The 13,826-nt window shown below is 40.5% G+C and overlaps 1 protein-coding gene across 2 annotated transcripts in view; it reads right to left on the reverse strand.

Annotated features, from left to right (window-relative positions):
• Positions 1 to 3,980: 3,980 nt before the first annotated feature.
• The window catches only part of SNX4 (sorting nexin 4), a 32,581-nt gene continuing 22,735 nt past the window's right edge, over positions 3,981 to 13,826 (reverse strand). For both annotated transcript variants that reach the window (XM_062498170.1, XM_062498169.1), the window contains exons 10-14: positions 9,891 to 9,980; positions 8,557 to 8,656; positions 7,628 to 7,773; positions 6,150 to 6,264; positions 3,981 to 5,784 (exon numbers count right to left, since the gene is read on the reverse strand). In XM_062498170.1, coding sequence (XP_062354154.1) covers positions 5,737 to 5,784; positions 6,150 to 6,264; positions 7,628 to 7,773; positions 8,557 to 8,656; positions 9,891 to 9,980 — 499 coding nt within the window. In that variant the 3' untranslated portion in view covers positions 3,981 to 5,736. The remainder of the gene's footprint in view (positions 5,785 to 6,149; positions 6,265 to 7,627; positions 7,774 to 8,556; positions 8,657 to 9,890; positions 9,981 to 13,826) is intronic.

Raw genomic sequence — 13,826 nt, forward strand, 5'->3', positions numbered from 1 at the left:
CTATGGCAGAGTACAAGGAATGTCATACAGGAGTGGGAACGCTGCCGTGGCTGTTGCAACACCCACTCCAGGCTGGCAAATGGCAGATGAGGGGGAGATGATCAGCTCTGTCATATGGCCTAGGAAGGATCTTGCTGCAGCACAAGGAGCCCGCAGCTCTTCCCTGCTGCCCTCTGAGCATCCAGTGTCTGTGAGGCCATCAGAGGTGAGCAGGCAGAAACCACCAGCACGGTGCTTGGAATCTAATCAAAACAAAGCAGACTGGAAATAAAGTCTATACTTTTTGACCCCAGGAACAGCCATCATGAGGCTTTGCCTGTCTGTCACCGGAGAACACACACTTCAGAAAAACCTCATTCAAAGCAGCACTGGGGCAGGGTGCCTTTGTCATCTCTTATACAGGACTGCAGCTTGAACAAGTAGCCACAGATCATTCCTTCTGACTATGCAGCTGGCACCACATCCAAGCAGTTATTAAAAATAAATAAATTTTAAAAATACTGCTAGCTCAGAAACCTCTGAGTCCAACTCACGGCAGTGTTTGTGCAGTGCAAAAGGCACCCAAACTGCAAATCACCTTGTAATACACGGTGTTATTAACAGCAACCTACAGCAGGACGCAAACCCAGCACTAAAACCTGCATGGAAAACTGCTCCAGATTACCCATCCCTTTGTGTTTAGCTTTCAGTTGCACCATGGCTGTTGCATTGCTCTCGTTCCTCTGCAGGGCAGGAGGGAGAAGGTGGCCTTGACCTCCCTCCCGCAGTGGGATCCCGGATCCCGGGCCCTGCGAGCTCCTGCTGGAGACCCACCAGAGGGCGGTCGGGGTTTCCTTTTCCCTCCGACTCCATCATTTTCCACCTCTGCGTCCCGGGGAGCCTCACCACGTCACATTTTATCTTCTACAGCCACTTACAGCTGCCTTCTGAAGAGAATATAATTGGTGTTATCACATGTCACAGATATCTACAGGTATCAGAACATGTTTGCTACAGGTGAAGAAGCTATTTATTAATTCTAGTCCCGGGCTTATTGGGGCAGCCTCTTTTAGAGCTGCATCAGACAACAGGCCCCCATATCCCATGGTTGGTTATGCTGGTGTTTAAAGGGATTGGGGTGCCAACAAAGTTTATACTGGGTTTTTGATGTCTGAAACTTCTTCTCCTGTTTTATTTATTCAGAAAGGTGAAAATTACCATATTAAATATAGATACAAGACATTAGACAAAATTAAATCACTCCTTCTGAGCTGTCACACCATTATCAGTGCTGAGCTCAGCTTCAAGACCACAGTCATCACTACCAGTTTCAGTCACAGATTATCATTATGCTATCATTAGTATTATATAGATGTCTCTGACAGCTCTTGAAACCTCATTACCTTCCTGCTTGCATCTTCCTCACTTTCTAGTCTTCTCCAAAACAAGGACCACACAGAGCTGCTTTTCCCTTTTTCTGCACATGCAGAAGCTTTCCATCTATTCTCCTCTCCAGTTCCAGCATTGATCCCATCTCTGCTGTCCTTCTTCCCTGCCTCATCTCTTCCCCTCCTCACTCTCTTGTGAATCTCTCCTCAAAACCTGCCTGCCCTCATGTGCAGCTTTACCCTGTCCTTACCTGTCGGTAATGCCCATCTCTCCTTACCTCCAAATACTCTGTACTTTAACTGTCCAAGCTGTTTTTCTCCAAAACAACCCAAAATCCTTCCCGATTTGTCTTTGTTTCATGTTTTAGATTTGTTCTGCAACCTATCAGAGCAGAAGATTTTTGTTGAAGAAAACACAGCATTAGGAATGTCAATCTATGTAAGCTGGTCAAAAGCAACCAAAAGGCAGCCAGCAAAAAACAAACAAAAAAAAACCCAAACAAAACCAAAAACATACAAACAAAAAAATACAAACAACCAAAACCCCAAACAAACACCCAAACACACAAAACCAACCATACAAGTTTCTCTTCTGCATTTGACCCTTCAGAAATCCAGAATCAAAAAATCCTTTTGATAACATTTTATCACCAAGAAGCACCAGAACACAGCAGCCAGAGGGTCACAGTCCTTTGCTTAAGCAGGAACTTGAGGCTCTCCAGACTTCCCATGGCACATAGCCCATGGCAGTGCTACTGTGGAGGGGACACAGGTGACCCCCCCTGTTTCAGCTGAGTGGACAACCAAGCCTCTGTCACTCAAGAGAGACACTCCTGCTCAGCCTGCCCGCCCCAGGGGCCACCCATAGAGGGAAGCAGCTCACAGCACTTTCTGTCCTGCACTGCCAAGGGTCTCTCAGGAGACAGATCGAGAGTGACATCCTTAGGGAGATGTCCCTGTCCTAGGAAACACAGCTCTGTGGGGGAAGCAGGTGGGAGCCCACCAGGCAGGAGCAGATATGGACTCAAGGGAGCAGCAAAGGGACTGCTTGCTTACAAAGGCAACTGATTTTACTGGTGACATACAAGTATCTTGTACTCGGATTTCACACCAAGGCCTGTGCTCCAAGTTTCCCAGCTCCCATTCCACTTGATTCCCCTCTTCGACTTATTAGAACAGCCCTGCATTGGGATTTTCATTACAGGTTGTGCCTCCTCACAGAGCTCTGCAGGCAAACACAAGACAGGCACAAGGAAACGTGGATTAGAGCCCTGCTCTGCCTTGTGTGACAAGCGCAGGGAATTAAGACAACTTCCTTCTGTGTCACCCTTTAGGCAACATTAGAAAGCGTTTCTCAGTTTTTGAACCAAGACGAACAAAGGAATTTCAGTGGTAGAGAGAGTGATACAGGAAGATATCCTGAGCTGCAGTGCTCTGGGACTGCAGCCCTGCTCTGCTGGCTCTGCTGTGTGTTTGGCCACAGCCAACACTTTCCTCTGGCTCACCTGCACAAGGCAAGTTCCCCAGTGTGGCTCGAGCTCCAAGATTTGCTCTGCGCCTGCCAAGGTAGTCCCTGCACACAGCTGCCAGGTTAATGCTGCTCAGGCTGATGTGCCAGATACTGAAATAATACATTAAAAAAAGAGACTTCATAAAACTCTCTTTCCATTGCAGTTGGCTCTGTCACCTCTGCTACATTTCAGAAACAGACAACAGTAGCAACTAAAATGCACTGACAAGATGAGGTCCAGCTAGCAATGGGGAAGGTCAGAGATAGCATGAACAGTGATAATCTATCCAGCAAAGCTTCCTGGGACAGAATCAGCAGGATCAGCACATCAGATGATCCAGGCAGGTAAACATTCTCACATACAAGCATTTTATCGAGATTAGGTTAAAATGTTCTTCCTACCTGCTATAATTCTCAAGGCACCCATTTTTGATGGGTTTGCTGGATAACTGGCAAAGTGCAATGAGTTACAGGGGGTAAATCCACACTGTAACTGGAAAAATGCACACTGCATAAGTACATCTGTCACATGGGCTCTGTTGCCCACATGGAAACAGCCATTAACTGGCTGGTTTCACCTTAAAAAGTTGAAAAGCTAAAAAATGAGGAGAAACCTTCTCAGTTTGCTATGATCCCAAACTACACAGACCACATGCAATGCTTTTCTGGAAAGACAGAAGTAAAAGAAACAAAGTTATTGCAAATTATCCTTAATTTGCCTGCCTTTCATGTAACTTCTGTCAAATAATGCAAAATGTTTTCAAAAGCATCTTCTCTTAACTAGATGGAGACATACACGAAATTCAGACAGCTGAATTGCAGCAAGCATCTAATTTTGGCCTTAGCACTATGTTCCTGCCTAAAGGGGAAGCTGCACACAATTCACCAAATTTTAAACCCCAATTTGGAGACTACTTGAGAGCTAAGATGGACAAGAACCACTTCCAAGAAATCAAACAGCAGTTTTCAGAAGAGGAAAGACAGAGGTTTTTTACAAAAATAAAGCAACATAACAAAAATATCAAAGAGCATTTTTATTTATCTTATTTGGCACAAAACTTACAATAACTGTTTTGTTCCCTTCTTAAATTTTAGTACAACTAGCAAGGAAAAAAAAGGCATAGTAATACATTTAATGAGCTGTACAGCAGGTGACATGTGGAAGGAGGCACCAGAAAGATCTACCAAAAATCAAAGTGCATGAAAAATACCTACTCTGAGCGCCTCATGGTATTGTATTAAGGCACCACTCTTTTAGAAGGTTTACTGAATACATCAAGTGTGCAACTTCTTGGTTTGGAATGTAAGAGTCCTTCAGCCTGTATCAGAACCAGATACTGCAACCTCTGAATGGAACAGTGTTTCTCCTTGTAGATGTTAAAGGAAGAGATCTCTGCGCCCAACGTCATCTCTCAGCCAGGCATGTCACTGTCATATACTTTGAAAAAGCCAACACAAGTTATCAGAGTACCAGCACTTTACTTCAGAGTTTTTAAGATGTAGTGTGCACCAGACCTATGCATTCTTTACAACTGTTTTATAGAAAAGAAAGGTTGAAGAGGCAAAAGTAACATGGGACACACCAGTAAATACATTTAGATAGTGTTATCAAAAGAACATTCAAGATGGAGTATCTCTATAAAAAAAATCTGAATAGTGTTATAATCCAAAATAATTAAATACACTTTTCAACAGATTATTACAAAGCTTCCTTCAGGACTAGCAAACAAGTCTGACAAATTCCACAAGACTTCAGGAACTTTCAGTAAGGATGTAGACAAGGCCCAGTATTAGACAGTGGTAAGAGATTTTCATAATTGGAAACATTTAATGCAAATCCTGTAACTGCAAATCATGTTACACAGGTGTGTATATACATACACACTTACACATACACTCACACACACTGAAACATCATTACAAGGACCAAACAGACACCTTGGTTCATTGTGGGTTCTGCACATCACTGCTCTGAAGTATGACAGAAGCTGCACCAGGTATATTATTTCAGCACCTTCATTAAGAACTATTTGTTTAAGAACCAAACCACTTCAGTTACAGGTGCCACAGGCCAGAATCACACCAAGTGTAAACAAGTTCCAAACAACCAAAGAGAAGTTGCATCTGCTTCTTACCAGCTTTGACTTTGGTTTTTCTGCTCAGCTGGATCACCAGTCTCCTTTACTTGCAGGAAGAAGTTTAGTAAGAAATCAATGCCCATATCAAAACTGAAGTGGGAACCAGTTAATGCAGAATAGTTTTCAAACCACTGTACAACACCTCTACTGTAGAGAGTTTCAAACATCTCAGGAGTTTGAGACTGCTTAACCTGAACTCTGGAAAAACATATTTCTCTATGGACATGCAAAGGCATTTAAACATGAACTGTAGGCATTACAACATTTCATTTTTTATTCTCTTATGGTGTAGACCTTGAGAACACAACTACGTGCCCCATTATAAAACCAAATCACCCTTGAGCATTAAAAATTCTTAACAGTAAGGGTTGGAAAGAAGGGCATCTGGAAGTGATCTACACATTACAGAGCATGGTGCTTCACAAGTCTCTGAACAGTTTAGTTCATACTTTCTGGGATAATTTTCCCAATACCTTTGTCCCAATACAGAGCTGTAGTTTTCAGTAACTCTTTTACCCCTGCATTATTTGCTACCACATATAAAACATACCACAGAAGTGGCAATCAGGGCTAAACATTTAACAACATGTCCTTTTCATCCTTTATTAACAATTACATTTATTTCATGATTTGTATGTAAGTCATGTAGCAATATAACATTGGTGTTATACACTGTGCTTCCGTTCTCTGGCACTTGGAGGAGGAATTCATTTCCAGGTAGTCACATCTTGCTGAAGCACTCCTTTGCATTTGTCCAAACCTGAATTCCCTTTGAAAAGAAGTTTAAAATCAATAGGTGGGAGTATACTCTATTTGCAAACCTCATCCACAACTTTCTTCAACCGAAGACCCTACAAAGAAGTTCCATAGAACTTCACAGAAGGCAGAGACCACATTGAAATTGGACCACACTGTCTATATCTATAATCTATCTATATCTATATCTATATCTATCTATCTATCTCAACACTAACATGTCACTGAGTTCAATTAGGATGGAGTATGTGGGAGATTTTATGGTAGTGACTTTCAATCTTGTGTGACTGCCACGTTCCCAGTTACTGACAGTCTGCATCTGCCCTCCTGCTGGCAGAACAAATACACTTGGGCCAGCCTTTCCCAAGACACACCTACCTTTTTGCACATGCTAATCTGCATAACAGCATAGCTTATAAGTGCCTCCTTCAAATCATGATTCTTCTGCTCTTTAAACCGTTCTATGTCAGCCCAGGCACTTTTCACAAAGTCTCTGGAATTCAAAGCAATGATTTCTGTTAGTGTTTTACATGTTCCACCCTCAGCTCTGGACACTCAGCAGAGAAGCTGTGTACAACAGAGTGCTCCATCTTTCAGTCAGTAAATCAAGTCCTGCAAATATTATGCATCCCTCAGCGTCCTCATTTTACAAGTAGCACCAGTATCTAATTCTCCACCTTTTTTATAAGGGTCTTAACCTAGAGTTTCACAGGATACATTAGGATGTTTGTTTGGTTGGGTGTTTTTTTCCCCAGAAAGCATCACTGCCATACAATCAGCATAAATGAGAATATACTTTCTTCCTTCAGATTCTGCTGGGGTAACTAATTATCTTTAGGCCAACATTCAGCACACAATACTGCATGTTTCTTTTTCAATTGTCAAATCAGAATCTTCATCTCTTCAGTGAAAATTCACTTGTTTGTCAGAATGTGAGACAATGAAGTACAAAAACCATTTACAATGCAAATTTAACTTGGACAATTCACTCCAGAATTTTTTTTTTTTTTTGGTTTGGTGATGTGTAGTCATGTCTCCTTAACTAAAATGGAGGCATATATCTGTAATTCATGCTTTCATTTGTGCTGGACGAGCATTCACTTGAAAATTGCTTCCAGAGCTACAAAAGCACATCTCCAGTACATCTGCCAAAATTATTAAGATATTGCATTTACTGGGTGTCTTGTTGTTTTGAACTACTCATGACCTATTCTTATCTTTCCAGCTCTAATGCTAACATATCAGGAGATACCACGTTTACCCCTTGTGCTATATGACATACATGCTTTGACAAAAATCACATTGCTTTAAGAACATCAGTTCCTATTTTTCATTTTTGCATACCTGAAGAAAATTTCATTAGAGCACCAAGAAGCAGCTACCCAAGCACAACTCCCCAGACCTTCTAATCTCTTTCAAACAGGAGTAAGGTATCAACCATATGAGAAGTTGCAGAATATGGGCTCAGCACCCTTACACATAAACCAAACTAAATACTCTATTTGAAGCAAATCAGCCTTTGACTCTCAGCCTATTCAGCTGCAGACCTCCAAGCCCACCTGCCAAATATATTACTAGTGGAACATAAAAGCATGCAAGTCAGCTATTAGAGTGGGCTCAGTAACTGGGAAAGTAATCAGCTTTTACATAAGCCATACACTCAGACCAGAAGCTAACTGCATGTACTGCACTTTATTTCACAACTTGCAGCTGACAGGAGCTTTTATAGACAGCTCATAAACACCAAGAATATATTAAAAACACTTATAAAATGCAAACACCTTCAAGAGCATCCAGTCAATGACTTTTGCTAAGACAAACCCCATGCTTTCTTTGAAACAGTCAAGCCCACTTACCTGCCCTCCAGATTTTTAGACTTCAGCTGCTCTTCTCCTTCCTGTATCTGCTCTTCTAGAACCTTTATCTTGGCTTCCCTCTGCTCAGGGGTTTCTTGCCCAAAGAGCTTGCTGGTCATTCCCTTCAGGGAGAAGGTTCTCACAGTCTACAAAAAACAAGGATACTCTAGGTTTGGCATATCCTGAGCACAGCCACAGGATATCAGGTGACTTTTACTGGCATTTGTGGTTACTATTTCACTGTTTTTTTTTTTTTTTTTTTGCTTTTATTTCTATTTCATTAACTGATAAGTAGCTCTGGCAACTCAGCTTAGACTAAGCAAAGTGGGGAGGAGGCAATTTGATGTTCAAACACTTTAAGGCTGACAAGGGTAAACTTCCAGAGCAGCCTTCCTAGTGAAGTAGGAAAGAAACTAACAGAAATAAAAGCCATAAAGACATTCCATAAAGAACATCAATAGATTAAAGAGTATAATTAAAAATTCCAAAACTGTCAGTAACCATCTTCAGATAATATTTTAGGTAATGTTATCTCCCATATAAAATGGATAAACACAACACAACAGTAAAAACACAACATATCACTAACACCCACTGCTCAAAAGGCAACAGAAGCCTTTCAGAATTCCCAACATTTTCATCTTTAGGATTGAGTTATCTATAGATGGAGTGTTATCCCACTCCAGTCATATTTACTGCAACCCTTTACTTGCTCAGTATTCAATAAAAGAAGTTTGGCACAAACAGTTTATGTCACCAAGAACCAAGTTACTTTAAACCTCACATGTCTCCAGCTCATATGATACCACTTCTCAAAAGCAGCAGCCAGCACGCTGGTGCCATTTAAATATCATTTTAAGTAACTTGGCTCAAGTAAAAAATAAATTCAGAAAGAGGCATCTTGGAGAAGAAAGTGGAAAAAGACTCACTCCTGTTGCCAGCTCCTCACACTGCTGTTTCTTAGATGTTAAGTCCTGTGCAGCCATTTCCAAGTCATATTGCATCAGTTCATGCTTCCTGCAAACTGCCCTGGAAAGTAAGTAATGAAAAATCTGTCACAAAATACTTTGTTTTGCTACATTTCCCTTCATTTACACTTAACAAATAGCATCATGTTTTGTTTGTTTTTGACAGGAAGCACTTCTAATTATTCATCTAGCCTAAATTCAACAGCCCTATCACAGAGTGCACAACTCTGCAAATGCCATAGTTCAGCAAGTTTGGATCAAAGTATAAACAAAGTTCTTACTACAACAGCATTCTTCTCTTTTTAGATTCATTTCAAGATACACTCAGCAGTACAAGCCCTACCACCTCCTTAAGGACACCACTGTAAAACAGTTTAATTCAAAATACATTACAGAAATAATACAGCTTTGACAAAAGATACCTGGAGGTGGTACCTGTCACAGCAGCAATCTATCAATCAATCATAAAATTCATCACATTTTCTTTCTTAAACAATGAAACAAGAAACTGCTTCTAGACTCATACAGTGCCTTTCATCTGGAAAAGAGGAGTTTCCTCTGACCAGCTGCAGTAACTCCCAGCCCTGTGTGGGCTGATGATGCTACATCCGCACTCCACAGCTGGATGCGCCTTTGTCTCCCAGGAGAGGCTGCCAGTGCTCCAGGTTCCCACTCAGCAGCCCTTGCACTTGCCAACCTAATTCTCTACTGGACCTCTCCAAGAGGTTCAGAGCCAACCCTTGCAAAGCACAACAACTTTAAGCACAGCCTTCCAGCATAAAGCAATTTGCTTTTGTGTCCATGCTTGTTAGGGGTGACTGTTTGACAAAGACTAATGCAAAACAAAACGAAGAGTTGGTATTTAAATACACAACACTGTGCAGCAAATGAGAGTTGTACTGGGCACTTTGAAAGCTAGAATTTACAATGGCTGTAGCAGCTCTGTTTGGCCTATCTCATTTGAAAGCTGGAGGTTTCAGCATACTGGGGCACTATTATACCAAAAGCCAAGGAAACAGTGGAACCAGAGGAATAAACAGGATTTTCTTCCACAGTACACAGATTTTAACATTTTTGTCTTTTCACTACTGATCAGATCAGTTCTAATTTGTGTTGCCACTCACATGGCAATCAAGTACAAGTAAGCAGAATAAGAAACAAGAATGAAGACTTCACAACACTGGAATTTCCCCTTCTCAGAGAACACAAGAGGATACCAGACTAAATTAGACATCAACATCACACTAGAGAAAAGGACTACAGCTTTCTTTTGAGCTCTAGACTTCTGTACATACCTCAGTGCTTCTGCATAGAAGAGATATTCCTTCAGCTGATCTGCATAGTGCTCCTCTTCTTCCAGTATGTCATCAATAGAAGCTGCATATCTAGTGAAAAACAGCTACAGTTAAATGTAAAGCTGATTAATTTAACCTTTAAGGATACACATCCAGCAACAAGGGAGAGCACCAGTTTGACAAAAACACCCGTGACAAACAGTAAAGGGCACTTCCAAAAAGGGTTTTTCCTTTTTTTTTTAATTAAACTCTGAATCAGCATTCCTGTGGGCCTGCTTTTTTTGGTTGTTACTACAATTAATCTTTTGACAAGTACTAAACTATCCTAAGTCTCCTGGTGAAGATGAGACAGCTTTGCTCACAGGAGAAAACCTTATTTATTCCTTTTCTTCAGTGGACAGTCAATAGGCAGCACCAAGACAAAAAAAAAAAGACACAGTGCAAAAGAAATTATTCAAAGCTTAAAGCATTAAGGGCCAGGAATGTGAACACCACACCTTCTGAAAAGCAGAGACTGCTTCCATGGCTTGTTATTCAGCCTGAGTACAAGATAACTCACAGGGTTAGTGAACACCACTGAACACCACAACATTAAGTCCCTTCAGCTCCTTCAAAGTCTATAGCTTTGTCTGCTGTGTAAGTCAGGCATTTTAATTCACAGCAACAGGAAGTTTAACCCTCCTTTTAAGGAGAAATCTGAACTACAAGGGCTTGGACCAAATCTGCAGCTTTTGCATTCAGTAAGAGTTTTCTTATTTAGGCTGAGGTCTACCAATGGCAAAAAGTACTTTATTTTTCTAGTTGATACTGCTTATTTGACAGTATTTAGTGTGTTCTCGCTAACCAAGGTGACTGCCCTGGACAGATCTGCAGGGACAGGCCTACAGCTAAGAGGAAACTGCACATCTCACTTGGCACAACCACAGAAATCAGATTCCTCTGTAGCTTGGCACTCAGGGCACATGCCACTGGAGATAACCAGGATGAATGAGTTCCCACACAAATACCTTCATCTATTCTGCTAACTCAGTTTGGATTCTCAGCAATGTGGCAATCTCTCACACATCTGCAGGCTCTCTGAAGTGAGCATATGTCCATTCTTCTCTAGCAACCAGCACAACATGACCCAAATGTTAATTATAGCACCTCTTGGCTTTCAAGATTTTGTAAAACCTTTGCATTTTTTCTTTTCTCCCTATGCCTATCCAGCAATTAGCTCTGTGGAAGAAGTACCAGAGCCTCAAGCTGAAAGGGAACCAGTAATATGAATCTGGGAAGTTTGCAAGTATGATGAGTTGTTTTGATGCTCTGTGAAATCAAAGACATGGCACATCCAGGAAAAGCCCTACCAAGGCTCTTGGTGATGAATAAATATAACAAATGAAGTGGTCAGCAACAGCAGACCAGTTTAATCAGAAGGGATTAAAGAACAGGGAGAGCAAGAACTCATATTATTAATCAAAGTAAAGAATAAGTCAAAACTGTTGAAAAATACACTTGTTCTGAAAAAATCCTGTAGCCACACAGGTCATAAATGGCTTACCCTATTTTAAGTTCTGCAGTGCAATAATTTTAGTATAGTGGTTAGATTTCTCAGCAGATGGACCACATTTCATTTTCAAGTAAGATCTAAGTTTAGAGCAGTGCTAGAGATCATCTGTGGCAGATCAACTCTCAGAAAAGAACCTCAAAAACAAACAACTAAAAAATCTCACCAAACAAAATCCTACCTCACCTAGACAGGTTTTTATAATGAGTTTAATTTGAGGGGAAAAACTGTAATAACACAAGCTACATTTCTGACTGCCTAAACTTACGCAAATTAGAGAAAGTATTAAAGAGAAACATTGCAGTAAGTTCTAAAGGTACCTGCCATGGTCTCACTCTTTGTGTAAGCTGTCAATTTAACCCTTGTTTTAGTTTAGACTGGTTCAATATATAATGACAGGCTAGTTGATACAGAGATAAAGGGTCACTCATTAATGGAATAAAGAACAGAAGTCAAAGGTCTGGCATTTTTTCTTTCATCTTTTAAATGCTAGTTATAGGCATTTACTCCAACTTGCTCAGCAGACTGTCTCTTTAGCAAGCCTCATCTTGTAATAAAGCACACACCCAGAGAAGCTTCGGGATGTCTTCCCCTAACTTTTAGCAGTTATAGATCATACTAACCAATAACAACTCAAAAGCTTAAATAAACATTTAGTAAAGTCTACAGCATATGGGGTAGATAGAGAATAATTAAATTAGTTTTGAAGTTTAACATCTATATTAGACAACCTTCTAGAAGTAGCTTTTTGTTGCAATAAACTCCTGCCTTATGTTATGGGAATGGTAACTGAACTGGTAAATTATACTTTAAAGAGATCATAGATATGAACCTTACTGATAGGGAGACCACACGGGTCACTGAATGAGTTCCTGAACCTCACAACTGCTGCTTTTTACTTGATTGTAATCACTAAGGGATTATTGTTATACACAAATGCCAGAACAGAGGAGGTGACAGACAGTGAAAGCTACCTCAGACTTCATGCAGTGAGTAAAATTATCCAGAATAGCAGTTACCCACTGCCATTACTCTGGATCTTTAGCCCTGTCTTACAGACAGAAATATAAAATACTATGGACATGTGAGAGGGTTCAGTCTCCTGACTGAGAAGTGAGACAAGCTTCTTTTAATTGGTTATGCATTTCCAGGTGTTTAACATTTTGGTTTGGTGTATCTGAACCACTGAAAACTTATATGTGATTCTTAACTTCACTGTATCATACCAAGTTTTCACAAGCTCTTCAATTCCTCCCTACTGCAGTAGGTGCTTAACACTGTATTCCAGCCATACTTCAATTATTTTTCTTCTGAAAGTAGAATGCATTCTCCATTGCTTTATTCTCACCAGAATCCTCTGCCTTGAAAATATTACAGCTTTTCTTGTATGGAAACCACCCCATTAGACAAAACACAGAACAATAAATAAATTATTCAGAAGTGGTCCAATTCCTAAAGATTTGATAAAAGCAGAATTACTCTAAAGAAGCTGAGGGCATGGCTCTTCAAACCCTTCCACTTGGCAAGGCCAGTAACAATTAACAGGTTAATTAACCTGTTAACTTGCCACCATCAATAACAATCAGGCAGTAGTATGTAAGTAAATCTGCCCTATAAACTAAACCTGAGAACTTTATTTCCATAGGAATTACACTTTATTGGTAAAAATATTGCATGAAGTGTCAAACATTTTCCATCTCTTGCTGGAGCTGTTACTTATCTGCTGTGTGGGATTACAGAAGAGGAATCAGAGTGGTAAGAAATGCCGTTTCACTTGCTATATGTGGCTACCTGAAAAGCAGAAGCCATGAGCTTAAAATACCACTTCTGAGAGCACTCCCAAGTGCTAGACTCTTATTTTGAAGGCTGTGCTTCACATACTCTGCCAAATTACTCTAAAGATGCAAAGAGAGAGGATTCTTTATTATATCCAGTCAGTGTTTGTTTCAAGAATCCACTGGAGTTTTGGTGCCGATTAATTAAATTTCTTAACTCCCTGTAATTAAGTCCAAATCTGTGTGCCATCTACCGCATGGTACAAAATGCTGCTATCAAAACCAAATGGATCTCATCAGGTCTGTAGTACATTAAAGTTGTATTCCACCAGTTTCTGGCATAGCTTAAAAGAAAAACTGGAAGTATTCCAAACACTTCTACGATTTCAAAATAATAATAAAAAAAGAAACCCCTCTGGTTCTCCTGAGGCTTTTTGAGCTACTTAATACAGTATATGGATGCTAAAACTGTGCCTGCATCCAAGGCACAGAAACACTGTATACCTAAAAACAATGCACCCCCAACTTTGTTGGTACTTATATGTACTTTGGGATTGAGGGAAAAGAGAGGAAAGAGGGAGAGTTCCACATCTGGCTTACATCAAACTATCA

This window comes from Cinclus cinclus, chromosome 9 (assembly GCF_963662255.1).
Source record: "Cinclus cinclus chromosome 9, bCinCin1.1, whole genome shotgun sequence".
Classification (NCBI taxonomy): domain Eukaryota; kingdom Metazoa; phylum Chordata; class Aves; order Passeriformes; family Cinclidae; genus Cinclus; species Cinclus cinclus.